Source organism: Oncorhynchus keta, chromosome 8 (genome assembly GCF_023373465.1).
Source record: "Oncorhynchus keta strain PuntledgeMale-10-30-2019 chromosome 8, Oket_V2, whole genome shotgun sequence".
NCBI classification, from domain to species: domain Eukaryota; kingdom Metazoa; phylum Chordata; class Actinopteri; order Salmoniformes; family Salmonidae; genus Oncorhynchus; species Oncorhynchus keta.
Genome location: NC_068428.1, coordinates 31,328,533 through 31,345,040, shown reverse-complemented (window position 1 = coordinate 31,345,040; position 16,508 = coordinate 31,328,533). Strand labels below are relative to the sequence as shown.

At 42.4% G+C, this 16,508-nt stretch overlaps 2 protein-coding genes across 2 annotated transcripts; both read right to left on the bottom strand.

The window, feature by feature from the left end:
- Window positions 1-2,229: 2,229 nt before the first annotated feature.
- On the bottom strand, window positions 2,230-9,625 carry LOC118387080 (heat shock protein HSP 90-alpha). Its single transcript, XM_035775220.2, has 11 exons — window positions 9,369-9,625; window positions 6,963-7,112; window positions 6,300-6,669; window positions 6,052-6,185; window positions 5,382-5,708; window positions 5,023-5,188; window positions 4,726-4,916; window positions 3,797-3,944; window positions 3,433-3,701; window positions 2,898-3,231; window positions 2,230-2,725 (listed from the first exon to the last, which is right to left on the bottom strand). Exons 2-11 carry the CDS (start codon window positions 7,110-7,112, stop codon window positions 2,616-2,618), a joined length of 2,199 nt encoding a protein of 732 aa, XP_035631113.1. The 5' UTR covers window positions 9,369-9,625; the 3' UTR covers window positions 2,230-2,615.
- Window positions 9,626-10,025: 400 nt separating this feature from the next.
- On the bottom strand, window positions 10,026-15,371 carry LOC127905941 (heat shock protein HSP 90-alpha 1). Its single transcript, XM_035775222.2, has 11 exons — window positions 15,134-15,371; window positions 13,718-13,867; window positions 13,147-13,513; window positions 12,847-12,980; window positions 12,363-12,671; window positions 12,098-12,263; window positions 11,790-11,980; window positions 11,521-11,668; window positions 11,133-11,401; window positions 10,681-11,014; window positions 10,026-10,477 (listed from the first exon to the last, which is right to left on the bottom strand). Exons 2-11 carry the CDS (start codon window positions 13,865-13,867, stop codon window positions 10,368-10,370), a joined length of 2,178 nt encoding a protein of 725 aa, XP_035631115.1. The 5' UTR covers window positions 15,134-15,371; the 3' UTR covers window positions 10,026-10,367.
- Between the last annotated feature and the right edge of the window lie 1,137 nt (window positions 15,372-16,508).

The window sequence follows — 16,508 nt, the reverse complement described above, 5'->3', positions numbered from 1 at the left end:
TCATCAGGTTAAAAATCTGAGCCATCAGAGACAACAGAATACAGTTTGTACTTGGCCATTCTTCATCAACACATATCTTCCTGCTGCAGCCAGCTCTTCTCATTCTTCGCTGCCATTTCCATAGCATTCTGTTCACCATGCTCATGCCGCGCCTTCATCCACTGTACTGCTTGCAGAGCATTCACTGATTGTCTTTCTCCAATACCTAACTTCTGTAATTCACTAGTCTGTCTGTCTCTGGCCTCTCCATGCTCCCAAAATGTGGGCTACTCTGCCCATATAACTTTGTGTCTCACAACTTGCCTGGATGAAGCATCATCAGAACATTTTCACCTATCCTCGCCGATATATTAGGCTGCTAACTGTCAGGCGACTCAACGTCTCTTTTTAACAGACAGTGCTCGAGGGTGCATGGGAGCACCAACCCATTGGCACCCGCCCTGCTGGCAAAACACGTTACAACTGCAGCTTTTTGACATCAGTCAAGTTGGATGGGTGTCTATCTGGCTCCTACTCCAACATGGCAGTTAGATAGCAGTTTTTCTTTTGTATGGTTGTAACTTTTTTACATTTTCAGCTGCTGGAGACATATAGCAAATAGTATGTAGCTGGTACTAGTATTGCAGTTCCTCATCATGTTTAATATGCCAACTATCTCTGTTAGTCTGTTTGGGATAGCATAGTAGATGCCATGACAGTGCATAATGTTGTGTTGCATATTTATTCTGATTAGGGAGTTCTCCTTCCATTCGTGGTGTCTATTCATAGGCTATGCAACCGTGTAATTGTTATCATAGACAATGATTGTAATGCAAAGTATTTGTCAGCACAGTAGGGGAGAGTGGAGTAAGTTGAGCCAAACGGGTAAGTTGAGACACCCACAAAATGTATAATTAATAATTTGACCAAATATTTAAGAGGTCATTTCATGGAATGTGTGGAGGAAGAAACACGGAGAAAGTGGTAAGTCAAATTAATTTGTCTTACAAGTGTCATGAAACCTCTAAACCAAACAAGATCATTTTAAGGTTTTTTTTTTTCATCAGTTGGGTTATTAGTTTCAATATGAGGTGTTAAAATCTAGCATGAAAGTGTATCCTTGTAGCTTTGTGGGCTAATTTAGTCAAAATGTTTGCCTTGGGGTAAGTTGAGCCAATGGCCTTGGGGTAAATTGAGAAAATGTGTAAGCCAATGGTAAGTTGAGCAAATTTAAATGTTTTCTTCCAAGGGATAATTCAAGGCATTATCACTTGAGATACGAGTTAACAGGGCCTGCATCATGTTTAAAGTGTTTTAAAAAAGTCAAGTTTAAGGTGTTAAGCCTGTGTTAAAATATGTTTAAAATTATTAAGACAAAAAAGCACTTGTGATTGTGTTGAATTGAGTTAGGGAAATAAAGAAAATATTTTAAAGAGTGGTAATATTTAATTCAGTACAGAAATGTGTAGGTGGCCTAACTTATGCTGTACCGTGGCTCAACTTACCCCAGTCCTGGGATAAGTTGTGCCAGGAGACCCGTTTTTTGGACAAGCTATGGTTTTCAAAACTGCAATGTTAAAATGAATTCTGATCATTTCCAGGGATACACAACATTCTGAGATAGACATCTTTGTTAGAAATAATACTTATGGCCTCCCGTGTGGTGCAGTGGTCTAAGGCACTGCAATGCAGCGCTATCTGTGCCACTAGAAATTCTGGGTTCGAGTCCAGGCTCTGTTGTAGCTGATCATCTTCCTAATAACCAACCTATCCTACCCCATAGGGTGGTGCACAATTGGCCCAGTGTCATCCGGGTTAGGGGAGGGTTTGGCCGGCAAGGTTGTCCTTATCCCATTGTGTACTTGCACAATGACATGGTCGCCAGGTGCAGGGTTTCCTCCGACACATTGGTGCAGCTGGCTTTTGTGTCAAGCAGTGTCGGCTTGTGTTTCAGAGGATACACAGCTCGACCTTCATCTTGCCTGAGTCCGCACGCGAGTTGAAGCTTTGAGACAAGACTAACTACCAATTGGATACCATGAAATTGAGGAGAAAAAGTGGTAAAAGTAAGAAATAACTAATTTCCCTTGATGGCAGGATGATGAATGTAATGGCTTTAAATCAACTTACCTTACTGACAGAAGAAGCTGTACACCATTATAACTTTGGTGTATTTGTACAGTATCCAACTAAACCGCTAGAAAAGCTCATTTTATTCGAAAACACAAATAGCAAAATGAAGCAATGCAATTGGTTAACGTGGTAAACTTTATTATTTTTTGGGTCCCCAACATTTGAAGTTCGTATCAATTCGAGAAGATATTTACAGTCAAGTCATACAGTCAACACACAAAATAACATTGGAATGTCAATAAATACAAAAATGCTTGATACAATTCAAGATACAAAAAAAAAAAAGTGTCAACAGGCTCTTGTTTTTCTTCAAAAGATTTTAACATTTAGAGGAATTAATCTGAACTGCATGTGGTCAATGCGGGTCAAGGGATTTTGGATCAAGTAAGAGGGCAAGGGGGGAGCATTCCAGGGTTATGAACAAACAAATTCGTCCTGTCAACACTACTAGTGCCAAAGCTAACTGCCATAGTTACAGTAACACAGCAGCTGAGCAAGCTGGTCTAGTCAACCTCCTCCATCCTGGATGTATCCTCATCTCCCTCCAGTTGAGGCATGTCCTCGATGGGGGCTGAAGTTGGCTCCTCAGGTGTCAGCTCATCCTCGTCAATACCTGGACAGGGGAAGAGGGGGAGGAATGAGTCACGGTCAGTTACTGAAGCTTTAACAAGGTTCTCTCTCATATCTAGGCCACTTAATGTTAAGTATAGTCAGAAAACACAAAAGGACTACAGGCAAAGGGGTTTGATCACAAACATCGTCCTTGTTTGAGCAAATCAACTAACCCAGGCCTAGCTTTATCATCCGGTAGATTCGGTTGGAATGTGTCTGAGGGTCATCCAAGGTGAACCCAGAGGACAGTAGAGCCGTCTCAAACAGCAGAATGACCAGGTCCTTCACAGACTTATCATTCTTATCAGCCTCTGCCTTCTGCCTCAGGGTCTCCACAATGGGGTGGTCTGGGTTGATCTCCAGGTGTTTCTTGGCAGCCATGTAGCCCATGGTGGAGTTGTCCCTCAGGGCCTGGGCCTTCATGATCCTCTCCATGTTGGCCGTCCAGCCGTAGGTGCTGGTCACGATGCAGCAGGGGGAGGAGACCAGGCGGTTGGACACTGTCACCTGGGGGGGGGGTTGGTTATTAGGAAGATGATCAGAACAGCATTGAATCAGGCAATCGTTGTACTGTCAGTGAGCTTGTAAATAAAGTTGGGTTTATTGGTGACATTTTGAGGTAAAGTGAAGCCTCCTGACATTTGCCTTATCATAAAGGACCTCTTCAGCAAAATGATATCTGTAAGCAGTGTGATTAAGCGTCCTCACCTTCTCAACTTTCTTCTCCAGGATGTCCTTCATGATCTTGCAGAGGTTCTCAAACTGAGACTTCTGCTCTTCTTGTCTCTTCTTCATGTCCTCATCCTCAGGCAGCTCCAGACCCTCCTTGGTCACAGAGACCAGGTTCTTGCCATCGTACTCCTTCAGCTGCTGGACACAGTACTCATCAATGGGCTCAATCATGTAGATCACTTCCAGGCCGGCCTTGCGGAGGCGCTCCACGAATGCGGAGTTGGCCACCTGGTCTTTGGTCTCGCCTGGAACATGCAGTAGGTAAAGAAACTTGAGCAAACAGGTTCCTACCATCTGACAACCTATGAACTGGGCTGTACAGTGAGGGGTGTTTCCTCACCCGTAATGTAGTAGATGTGTTTCTGGGTGTCCTTCATGCGTGTGACGTAGTCCTTCAGGGAGACCATCTCGTCCCCTGAGGCTGAGGTGTAGTAGCGCAGCATGTCTGACAGCCTCTTACGGTTCTGAGAGTCCTCATGGATACCCAGCTGGGAAAGAAAACACAGATCTAAGTTAAACAACAAGTCACCCAGAAAGTATCTTGGTGCATTACGAGACTTTTACATTTTCCAGGAAGTAACCCAAAGTTCTGACAAATATGATATCTAGAAGGGGCTTGTTTGTTGCCTTGTGTCAGTAAGGTAAACGTCCTTTAAGAATAGAGCCAGATTTCACATAATTCCGGAGGACATGAAAGGTGTGCCCCCTGCAGATTGTTTTAACTTGGAATCCAAGGCCTACCTTAAGATTTATGCAAGAACTAACAATATGCCGTAGAGGCTGACCCTAGTTATGCAAACCCACTTCAGCAAGACAGAAGATGGCGGTAAGGAGCACTCTGAGCGACAGGGCCCTAAGCAGCTTATATCAGGTTTAGAGGAGACAAGATGGCGAGGGGATCAGACCAGTTAAAGGTTAGTGGAACATTCCACAGCTACACCTTTCAGAATGTTCCCCAATGATTCTTCAAAGAACAGGTGGGTATATGACATAGTATCCACCTAGATTGTCTCCTACATCCTATTATACCACTAGATACAAGGTGACTGTCGCAACCTAGATTTAGTTCAGGCTGACCTTGAAGGTAATGTTACAATGATGATAGCTAATGTGTGGTGAGCATGTTGGCACAAAATGGTTGCCGTGTACCACCCATGTGGTGGGTGCTGCTGTTACACATCAATTGTCTGAAAACTAGTGAAAAGCTCTGTATAAATAATATAATCCATTATTACTATGTTTACTGTGTCACATTACTATGAAACTGACCTTGATGTTCTTGGAGAACTGCTCGTAGTACTTCTTGTAGTTCTCTCTGTCCTCTGAGAGTTCTGTGAAAAGCTCTATACACTTCTTGACCAGGTTCTTGCGGATCACCTTGAGGATCTTGCTCTGCTGCAGCATCTCTCTGGAGATGTTCAGTGGGAGATCCTCAGAGTCCACCACACCCTTGATGAAGTCTGGAGAGAACGACCAAGACAATATGGGTCAGATGAGACTATAGCTGTGTTAATCATTCACAGACCTGCTCTATGTGAGCATCTACTTCAGTTCTATCTGACTTACTGAGGTACTCAGGGATCAGATCGTCACAGTTGTCCATGATGAAGACCCTCCTGACGTACAGCTTGATGTTGTTCTTCTTCTTCTTGTTCTCAAAGAGGTCAAAGGGCGCACGGCGAGGCACAAAGAGCAGGGCACGGAACTCCAGCTGGCCCTCCACTGAGAAGTGCTGTAGAAGAAAACAGAAGGTCAACAACTAACTAAAACAAATCTTCATGTACACTGTATGCCATTATGAAATTAGCTCAAGCATTATTAACTGACCAATATTGGTACTACCTATGACTTTACAAATCAGAGTGAAACTTTGTAAATAGTGTGGAAATGTATTCTGTTGGCCAATATAAATAGAATATCCTCACTTTGACAGCCAGGTGTTCCTCCCAGTCGTTGGTCAGGCTCTTGTAGAACTCTCCATACTCCTCGTTGGTGATGTCATCAGGGTTACGAGTCCAAAGGGGCTTGGTCTTGTTCAGCTCCTCCTGGTCAATGTACTTCTCCTTGATCTTCTTAGTCTTCTTCTTCTTGTCCCCACATGCGCCGTCGTGGCCATGATCATGGTCATCCTCCTCGTCCGAGCCTACATCCTCGATATCAGGTTTGTCCTCCTCTCCTTCCCCATCTTTCTTCTCCTTCTCCTCCTCCTCCACCTCATCATCACTCACTTCCTTGTCACGCTCCTTCTCCACCTGAACAGAGAGGATCATGGGCATGTTAGGGGACAGAGTTGGTGTACAGTAAGTTATTTTTAGAGGGTAGTTGGCAGAAATGTTTCATTCACTGTGTCTGTTTCACATTTAAATATAAAAATGAAAAAAGTTAAAAATGTTATCAGCATCAATTTATCGTCCAATCAGTTACTTGTCCAATCTGAAATCTCTTCCTACCCCCTTGACCTCTTATGCAAATCTGAAAGGATACTTGAGATGTACTTCCAACAACATAGTAATCACTCAGTGGAGTTCCCACTACATATAGGGGTTGATTTCACACTAGTTACAATTGAATCCACTCACGCCTACTAGTTCTTACAAAGAGTGTGATGGGGTATCCGATGAACTGGGAGTGCTTCTTCACGATTTCTTTGACCCGTTTCTCCTCACAATATTCTGTCTGGTCATCCTTCAGGTACAGAATCACCTTGGTGCCACGACCAATAGACTCAGCTATAGGAGAGACATGGGAGTCAAGTCAGCGTTTAGGACAGACCGTACCAGGAAAATAGTCTTAACATAGAGTTAAGTAGTACAGTTCACTGTAAAACTATAATCTGTCTTTACCTGACGTGTCGACTTTGACGGTGAAGGATCCGCCAGCAGAGGATTCCCAGATGTACTGCTCATCATCATTGTGCTTGGTGATGACAGTCACCCTCTCAGCCACCAGGTAGGCGGAGTAGAAACCCACACCGAACTGCCCAATCATAGAGATGTCAGCTCCAGCCTGCAGGGCCTCCATGAAGGCCTTGGTGCCAGACTTGGCGATGGTTCCCAGGTTGTTTATCAGGTCGGCCTTGGTCATGCCGATGCCGGTGTCAACCAGGGTCAGGGTGCGCTCCTCCTTGTTGGGAATGACCTCGATCTTCAGGTCCTTGCCAGAGTCCATCTTGGTCGGGTCTGTCAGGCTCTCATAGCGGATTTTGTCCAGAGCCTAGTAGTCGATTGAAAATAAATAGGTCTAAATACATCTGAATTTTGATTTCACACCGACCTCAGCACAAGATTAACAAAACTCTTAATTATATGTAAATGTATCCTGCAGGCTACATCAATATTTTATTGTGTTTAATAAAATATGAATTTAAACAATCTAAAGATACTTCAAATATTAATAGTGGTGCAATGAACTAGGAATGTAAGAAAAATGCCTGTGTATTTTATGAATTGTGAAATAATACTAAACTACCAAGAAGTCTAAGTGCTTGTGGTGTCTGAAGTACTCACATCTGAGGAGTTGGAGATAAGCTCCCTAAGGAAGATCTCTTTGTTGGAGTAGAATGTGTTGATGATCAGCGACATCAGCTGGGCGATCTCAGCCTGGAAGGCAAAGGTCTCTGCTTCCTCCTCCATCGGAGCGTCATGGGCTTCCGGCATCTGTGGAGACAACAGACACACACACTCTGAGAAGGAGACAGACACACACACTCTGAGAAGGAGACAACACAATACGCCAGATTGTCTTCTGACGGGTTGCAACACTCCTTGGACTGTCAGTGCAGCCGAAGTTGTGCAATCTGACATCACCGTCAAAAACACATTTTTCAACTCCACCCCAAATGAACCACTGTGTCAGTATGGTCATGGCAGTCCAGACAGCTCCATCAGGTCAACGGCAGTCATTGAGTGGCTAGTAGGGATGTTACTGACACAATACTAGTTCTATACTAACCATAAGACATGCCTGGACCGGACATTTGCGTTTCAGACTTAAAAAAGGTCCAATGCAGTCATTTTAATCTCAATATCAAATAAGTAAGTACCTTACTGTGATTTTTTAAAAACCATTTTAATTGAAAACAGCAACAAAAACAGCTTTTTAGCAAAGAGTTATTTTCTCAAGCAAGAATTTTGCTAGGACTGTCTGGGAGTGGTCTGAGTGGGAAACTGACAACTAGCCATTATTGGCAGAGAGGTTTGGAAGTATCTTTCTTATTGGCCTATTTTAAAGGTGTACTATGTAGAAATCACTGAACCATTTCCTGGTTGAAAAATTCAAATAATTTCAGTTCATGTGACAAAACAAGAATCATTGTACAATCTAAACTGCCGTGAAATATATTTTCTATAACAATTTTATGCTGTTTGAAGCTGAAGTGTACAAAACCAAAAGTAAGATGCAAAATCTAAACTTTAGGGAAGCATAACAATAGCGCACATAGAACAGATCTACCGCTTCTTAGACTTGCTTTCAATGAAAATTCAGATCATTAACTCACATTTCTATATGCATTTGGTCAGGTCACCCAAAAAGTTACATATTGCATCTTAAATAATTTACCACCTGGTGATGTCACCAGGCAGGTCAAAACTCCATCCCACCAAAACAGGCTGAAATGTCAGGTGTTCTTTTCAAACCGCTCTTACACTAAAAGGGAATTATCGTAATTTTCAAAATGTCACAGTATTATTGCAACCTCGGTGTGGAAATATATATAAAACACAGGAAATCATGTTTTTGACAGCACTGGGCCTTTAATGTGCGCACTAGCTCGTGCACCTGCATGGAGTTCCGTGAGGGATTTATAGCTTAAAACAGACAGATGGTGTGTGACAGACTCTCCTCTCTGTTCCTCACAGCTGCATTGACTTCATGACTGTAATCCACCAAATGCAAACCATCAGCAGAGAAGCCACAGGTCCTTGCCACATTTTAGTCATTTAGCAGATGCTCTTATCCAGAGTGATTTAGTGAGTGCATTCATCTAAAGGTAGCAAGGTGAGACGACCACATAGTCATAAATATAATCCCCCCTATGAACACTTTTCCAAATGTCTCCCTCAAAATGTAATAAATATATTCTTACATTTTACATAGCTTATTTCAAAGAGCAAAGTATTCAACAAAATAAACTGAAATAAAGTAATTGTAAGGAAATTACATCAATGGATAATTGTCTACTCCGAACAGGCGCACTATTATATAATCGAATATTCTACATTCCACACTGCTGGTAAACTATGGAAGTACCAGCCATAATGACGATGCGTTAATAAGCAACAGTTTTTAGAGGGACGGATATATATATATATATATAAAAGAAAACTCATTCATCGTAAAATCTCAGTGTAATCTGACAGAAAAGCACGTGGCTTGAAGTAACATCGGACAAACATGCTCCACCTGCCGGTTGGTACGGCAAATAACATGATTCTAGAACCTACCAGCGCATAATCCGTTTCTATCTATCATATCGCAATCTCCTCCTCGCGACTGTGTATTATAACGAGTTATGTTTATATTTATGAATTTCCTACTTGAATAAATATTATCCAAATCGTGATGAATAGTTATTGTTTAGTAAAGTGAATGAAAATCATTTTCGGGAAATGATCAAAGTGTGACAGACAGTCAAGATCCATGACGGGATATACTGCAGGTTTTATAGGTCAGCTTCATAGTATAATGAATGCAAACGTATGGATGGTGGGCTATGCTGAAATAATGTAAAGAAATTAGGAAAAGTACAATGGAATTCATTGCAACAACATAATGTTTTGGGTGGATTTTTCTGATGGCAAAGCAATTAAATATAATCTATATATTTCGTTAATAGACTGGACTACCACTGACTGTATGACTTGGAGAGTGACACTCATTTTACTGTTGGAAAATGTTATTTCATTTCTTACCTTACTGTGGATGGAAATGTCCCTGTACTCTTCTTCAGAAGTTGGTTCCTGACCAAACACAACCCAGCCAGCTAACGCCAAAGATGGGGAGAGGAGGACAACTGGCAAGGTTTTATCCCAGCTGAGTGTCTTCGAGAAATCCTCAGCTTCTAGAACCGTCTGGACTCTTCCAAAACTGTGCTTCTACAGTGTGTAGGATGAGTGTGTGCACCGAGAGGAGCGATGGAATGTCAATCAAACGCTAGAACTCTGTCCACGCCCCTCTTGCATTCAATTCTGTGAAGGCGGGTTTATAGGCGTGGCGATATCAGGGTTCATTTTGTATTTTATTTTTAAAAATCAGGGTTAATACCTTCATATAAACAAACAGTCATTGGTACAGTACATACCAATATAGTGTCCCTGTGTTGAATTTCCACGGCAATATCATGACATGTTCATCATCATGATAACTCAAAAGAATTCACAAGAAAACAAGATGTGAAATACTGTCATTACAGGGAGCACTTAGGAGAGGGTAAGGTGATGCAAAATAAATAGTCCATTCATCCATCTCTGAGATATTAAATTGTGTTGAATTATAAACATGCCTGACATCACAATAATCCAGACTATTTGAAAAAGAGGATTCATCAACCAGAAAGAGACAATGTAAGATATTTTTCTAAATACATCTTTATTATAAATCTTGTCGTTTTTCATAGAAAATAGCTCACAGTTACAAAAAGACAAGTCAAATCTCTGTTGATTTGACATTAAATAGCCTATTATTAAAGTACAGTTGAATAGGGTATACTATATGAATAGGCAGCCGGTATACTATATGATTATGGTAGTGATGAATTATTATTGATTAAATACAATACTTTCTCCACAGCTCAACAGTCATGGAACATGTAAATTGGAAAGTCTATTTGGGACAAACAAAAAAATTACTTACAAAATAAAGAGAGAAAGAGTTAAAAGGCAGAAATAAAATGATGTACTTCTGTAATATCTTTAGTCAACTTCCTCCATTCTAGAGGTGTCATCATCTCCCTCCAGGACAGGCATGTCATCCTCACTGGGCTGGAGGATGTCCTCCACTGCTGAATCATCATCATCGATGCCTGTAGATGGGAAGAAATAGCCTACATTAGAAAACCATGTACTAACTGCTATTCAAAATCCATATTCCTTACCATTGTACTACCATGATATTTCTGTCAGTTACTTGGTGTTTGCAGCCCTGTCTGTATATTGCTCTAGGAGGAGACTTTCAATCCCATCAACCAAGACAAAAGTTGAGGGCGAATAAGCTTGATCAACTCACCCAGGCCAAGCTTGATCATCCTGTAGATGCGATTTGCGTGGGTCTGAGGGTCGTCCAGTGTGAATCCAGAAGACATCAGAGCAGTCTCGAATAGCAAGATGACCAGGTCTTTCACGGCTTTGTCGTTCTTGTCGGCCTCAGCTTTCTCTCTCAGAGTCTCGACAATAGGGTGGGTTGGGTTGATCTCCAGGTGCTTTTTGGCTGTCATGTAGCCCATGGTGGAGTTGTCTCTGAGAGCTTGAGATTTCATGATCCTCTCCATGTTGGCTGTCCACCCGTAGGTGCTGGTCACAATGCAGCAGGGGGAGGAGACCAGGCGGTTGGACACTGAAACCTGTCAATATAGAAAACAGATGATTAGTAGTCATAGTGACGATTGTTGTAAGTGGTCTGATATTAAAAGGTGAAGACACTTTGCAGAGGGATTAGGTTCAGGTAAATTGTGCTTGTACCTTCTCAATTTTCTTGTCCAGGATGTCCTTCATGATCTTGCAGAGGTTCTCAAATTTAGAATTCAGCTCCTCCTGTTTCTTTTTCTCATCCTCATCCTCAGGCAGCTCCAGACCCTCCTTGGTCACAGAGACTAGGTTCTTGCCATCGTACTCCTTCAGCTGCTGGACACAGTACTCATCAATGGGCTCAATCATGTAGATCACTTCCAGGCCGGCCTTGCGGAGGCGCTCCACAAAGGAAGAGTTGGCGACCTGTTCCTTGGTCTCACCTAGTAGAGGATACACGGTTATTTACATTTGGATTGCCCTGTTTCTTTCTCAAGTTTTCAATGTAACATTGATTTAACAAAGGAAAAATAATGGAGAGAAAAAATGTAGGGAAGCTCACCAGTAATGTAGTAGATGTGTTTCTGGGTGTCCTTCATGCGGGAAACGTAGTCCTTCAAGGAAACCATTTCATCACCGGAGTTGGAGGTGTAGTAGCGTAGCATGTCTGACAATTTCTTGCGGTTCTGAGAGTCCTCATGGATTCCCAGCTAAAAGGTACACAACGATGGAAGATGTTAAAGCTTAAGCTCCCTCAAAAAGAGAAGGAGAAGTTTGGCAGAAAATCTGTAGTACCTTGGAAAAGCCATTTCAAAGGGAGGAAGAGCGTACCTTGATGTTCTTAGAGAACTGCTCGTAGAACTTCTTGTAATTGTCCTTGTCCTCTGAAAGCTCGATGAAAAGCTCTATACACTTCTTGACCAGGTTCTTGCGGATCACCTTGAGGATCTTGCTCTGCTGCAGCATCTCTCTGGAGATGTTCAGGGGGAGATCCTCAGAGTCCACCACACCCTTAATGAAGTCTGGAGAGAACGACCGAGACAATTGGTCAGACATCTTACTTACAGCTTCATTTGAAGTCCTGCTTGAGGTAGGTGCTCAGGAGGTATCCATGAAAGATTTTAAGGAACAGTACTCACTGAGATACTCTGGCATCAGCTCGTCACAGTTATCCATGATGAAGACCCTGCGCACATACAGCTTGATGTTGTTCTTCTTCTTCTTGTTCTCAAAGAGGTCAAAGGAAGCCCTCCTGGGCACAAAGAGCAGAGCGCGGAACTCCAGCTGGCCCTCCACTGAGAAGTGCTGTGGGAATAAAAAGATAAACATTGACTCATGCAGTCCTAATAATATATTAATTCATAGGTTGGATCAAGAGTTTTCGGGTTGCTATCATAGACTCACCTTGATAGCCAGGTGGTCCTCCCAGTCATTGGTCAGACTCTTGTAGAACTCTCCGTACTCCTCATTGGTGATGTCATCAGGGTTACGGGTCCAGATAGGCTTGGTCTTGTTCAGCTCCTCTGCGTCGATGTACTTCTCCTTGACCTTCTTCTTCCTCTTGTTCTTGCTGTCCTTGGTGTCCTCGTCCTCATCAGAGCCGACGTCTTCGATCTTGGGCTTGTCTTTGTCCTCAGCTGCAGCATCTTTATCAGCCTCCTCATCCTTTTCTCCCTCCTCAAGGTCCACCTCTTTCTCTCTAGACTTCTCCACCTTGATGAAAATGTTCATGTTATTAAAACGTTTTAAGGAATTGCCTACTATAGGGAGCAATGTTTGGGTCCACTATTATCGAAAGGTTACTTTCCTAGTTTATACAGTATATTTCAGTTAATCTCCCCAATATTTTGTTACGACTAAATAAATATAGAGCTCTAGTAGAACTTACATAGAGTGTGATGGGGTAGCCAATGAACTGGGAGTGCTTCTTCACAACCTCCTTGACGCGCTTCTCCTCACAGTATTCAAACTGGTCCTCCTTCATGTGCAGGATCACTTTGGTGCCGCGGCCAATGGACTCACCTTCAGGTCGGATAAATCAGACTCACACATTGGATCTAAGCTTACTACCTTTAGAATGACATTGTTGCACAGCAGATTCAAGTTATGCAGGAAGAGGGTTTATAGTGTTGTATTGGAGAAATGTGTTTGTAGTAGCATATTAATCAATACTGTTGAAAAGGCTTACCAGTGTCAACTTTGACAGTGAAGGAGCCACCAGCTGCAGACTCCCAGATGTACTGCTCATCATCATTGTGCTTGGTGATGACAGTCACCCTCTCAGCCACCAGGTAGGCGGAGTAGAAACCCACACCGAACTGCCCGATCATAGAGATGTCAGCTCCAGCCTGCAGGGCCTCCATGAAGGCCTTGGTGCCAGACTTGGCGATGGTTCCCAGGTTGTTTATCAGGTCGGCCTTGGTCATGCCGATGCCGGTGTCAACCAGAGTCAGGGTGCGAGTGCGCAGGTCAGGGGTGACCTCGATCTTTAGGTCCTTGCAGGAATCCAATTTGGTGGGATCTGTCAAGCTCTCATATCTGATCTTGTCCAAAGCCTGTCAGAACATGAAAAAAAGAGGTCACAATGGTAAAAAGAAGTCTCTTGGTTGATAGCTTGAGCTAATTTAACAAGGTGGTTAGCATGCTAACTCTGAGCTATAACTTGTTTTCTCTATTGGCTCAGAGTGCAGTGTATGAGTGGTTGGTTACTAAGGTAAAATGTTACATGGACAATTCAGCATTATGATTAATCTACTCACATCTGAGGAGTTGGAGATAAGCTCCCTAAGGAAGATCTCTTTGTTGGAGTAGAAGGTGTTGATGATCAGGGACATCAGCTGGGCGATCTCAGCCTGGAAGGCAAAGGTCTCCACCTCCTCCTCCATGATGTGGCTGGCTATCTCTGGCATCTAGAGAAACAAAATGGCAGACATTGAAAGATCTTTAATTGTACTTTTATTATCCTAAGAATGGCTGAATATCCTTGTATTAAGGCTATTCAGAAGACATGCTTTTTAAAAGCACTTTAGGCTTTTTGCTGCATTTTGCAATAAGTCTTGCTTCAGCGCAATTGAAGAAAATAAAACTTATAGTAGCTTACAAATAGTAATTGCAGTAAATGTTGCCTTTTTAAAGCTTTTAACATCTGGAGACACCTGATTTTTTCTAGAAAGCCTCAAGTCTAGTCAGCCACATGGCAATGAGAGATAGAAGTGCTGAGGAAGAAAGGCAGCTGTTATACAGCCCTCCATTGGAGGCTCCTGTTGCACAGGCACCATCTGTCAATCAAGGCCTCTGCCATTTGAAAAGAGGGTGGAGTTTACAGAATCTTCACACCCTCTTGCCAACAGCTGTAGTGGTGCCATGTGAATATGATGTAAGACTTTTGTCTTGAATAGAGAAATGTTGAGTTTTATTATGTCTTCAGCATGGAATCTACTAAAGGGGTTTGTGTGTTATTTAATTTCAGCAAAACTATTATAGTTGCTCTTAAAAGTCCTGATTGTTTTAAAGCACTGATATACTGAGAATTATTCATCAAATGCCATTAACATTCTTCCCCATTGAAGACACTTTTTCCTAAAGCAGCATCTTTTCCATAAAAATGATCGAGGCTTCATAAAAATACTTTTCCCAGATCAATGCATCTATGAATCCATCATTGCCCTTCGCTTCAAACTGCCTATATTAGTCATATAGGTTCTGGTCTAAGATACTTTGAGGTCTGATAAATGCATTCTTTAATAACTTGTTATAGGTGACTTGATTGTAATTTTTCTCTGTGCCGACTGCGAAGCCTCTCTTCTCGTCCTTCTCTTCAGCTGCCATGTCTCTCTCTCTCTCTAACCAGGGTCATATTCCATGTGCTCATCTCTTAGCATGCTCACACAAAGGGTTCTACCAGACCCAGGAAAACGGTCTGTTAAATTCTCCCCACTGATTTAATGCTATTTCAGATGAATACGGTTCAATTCTTCCCCGGTATACATGTATACATTATTCCGTATGGAGTACCAACATACTGTAGGCTGCTTGTTTCCTGCTGGTCTTTCACCTTTATAAAGTTAATGCATAATGTATATCCATAATATTTTCTATTGACCTTCCTTACACTCCTGAGTTGCAAGTAACTATTCATTTGGTTTGCCTTTCATCTATCTCCCTCTCCCTCTTACCTTGACTAGATAAGAATGTGCTCCTGTGCTTCACTTGGCGTTTTCTGATCACTGTAGATTGAATCTCAGAGCGTCTCTGCTGTTCCTTTGCAGACGAATCTAGTATTTAAATCTCTGTATTTCACTGGTCCTAATCCTCTATGGATTCAGGTGAATGTCTTCTCACTCGCTGTATCTGAGGACCCCTGGGCCTGCTCCTGTCTTTTTATACAAGAGGCTCTTTCTCGAAGCTCCCATTCAGAAGCTTCCAGAAGGAATGCCCAGTCCCACTACAGTATAGAGTAAGGGGGGCTAAAGAAAGGACCAGTAGGGTGAGGGTGATAGTGAGAGCTGTGAGGGGTCTGTCGCCGTAAACCACATGTGTCCTTATAGGGCAGCACAGTCACAAGGGGTGCCTGTCACTCAGGGGCCAGAGGCGTCCTGATAGCGTCTGTCAGGCCTGGCCCAGCAGGCCCCACCATAGCCTTTCCAACCACCTGCTCCCACCAGAACCCTTCGGACAGACAGACGCAGGGCAGAAGGCCTCCGAAAAGATAACAGGCAACAAGTCTTTTTTTGGCTAGTGAGATTGAGAAAGAATAGCTGATGTGTTAGAGTAATGGTTCAGTTCCAGGCCACGGAAACTGTGTTGGGAGATTGGCTAAAGAGTTTCCTTCCACAGTCTTTGATCCTGTCTATCAACATGCATGTCTATAGAAATAACTAATTTTGCGTGGTTTTACCTCAACAAGGGGGCCTTTTTTGTGTCCTAATGGTGACACTACTGCTGATTTAGTTATAATGATGATATAAACAAGATGTGGAATATGTTGATTTTGTTTGAGTGGAACATGAGTAGGCTATTTTCTCTGCATTGTTGGAAAGGGGCCGTAAGTGAGCAGTTCACTGTTAGTTGACACCTGTTGTTTACGAAAGCATGACAAATACAATTTGATTTGATTGATTTGAAATTAGAAAATGTATATCATGGAGAATGAGGTACGATGCAACTCGTGTCTTAATTTTTAGCAGTCATCATGGTAAGACAAATGTCAAATCATGAACATACAGAAAATGATGGAAAAGACCAGAATTCTCAGAATTCAGAATGTGTGTTTGAGCAGAGACTGCCCAGAGGATGGCACTATTAGCAACAGGTGAGTAAAGCAATATGTATCTAGTTGTTTGGAGAAGTTGCATCTCCCCTGATGTCTGGAAACATTGAGAGGCAACTGCTAGAGGAGACAGAACAATTCAATTTTGACTCAGATCATGATATGGGGAACTTATGGACCGGACAAATAATGAACGTTAAGGAATACATGTAATCGCTTGCAACTCTGATGATTGGGACCGGATGACTCGAGTATGCAATTTGAATGGTAATAAACTTATT

Excerpts from the sequence above, each read along its gene's own strand:
- LOC127905941 (XM_035775222.2), bottom strand. The coding sequence starts at position 13,867 with ATGCCAGAGATAGCCAGCCACATCATGGAGGAGGAGGTGGAGACCTTT. Across the intron at positions 12,981-13,146 it reads CACTGTCAAAGTTGACACTG|GTGAGTCCATTGGCCGCGGC; the intron begins GTAAGCCTTTTC and ends TCCGACCTGAAG. Across the intron at positions 12,672-12,846 it reads GCTACCCCATCACACTCTAT|GTGGAGAAGTCTAGAGAGAA; the intron begins GTAAGTTCTACT and ends ATTTTCATCAAG.
- LOC118387080 (XM_035775220.2), bottom strand. The coding sequence starts at position 7,112 with ATGCCGGAAGCCCATGACGCTCCGATGGAGGAGGAAGCAGAGACCTTT. Across the intron at positions 5,709-6,051 it reads GATACCCCATCACACTCTTT|GTGGAGAAGGAGCGTGACAA; the intron begins GTAAGAACTAGT and ends CTCTCTGTTCAG. Across the intron at positions 2,726-2,897 it reads GATGATAAAGCTAGGCCTGG|GTATTGACGAGGATGAGCTG; the intron begins GTTAGTTGATTT and ends TCCCCTGTCCAG.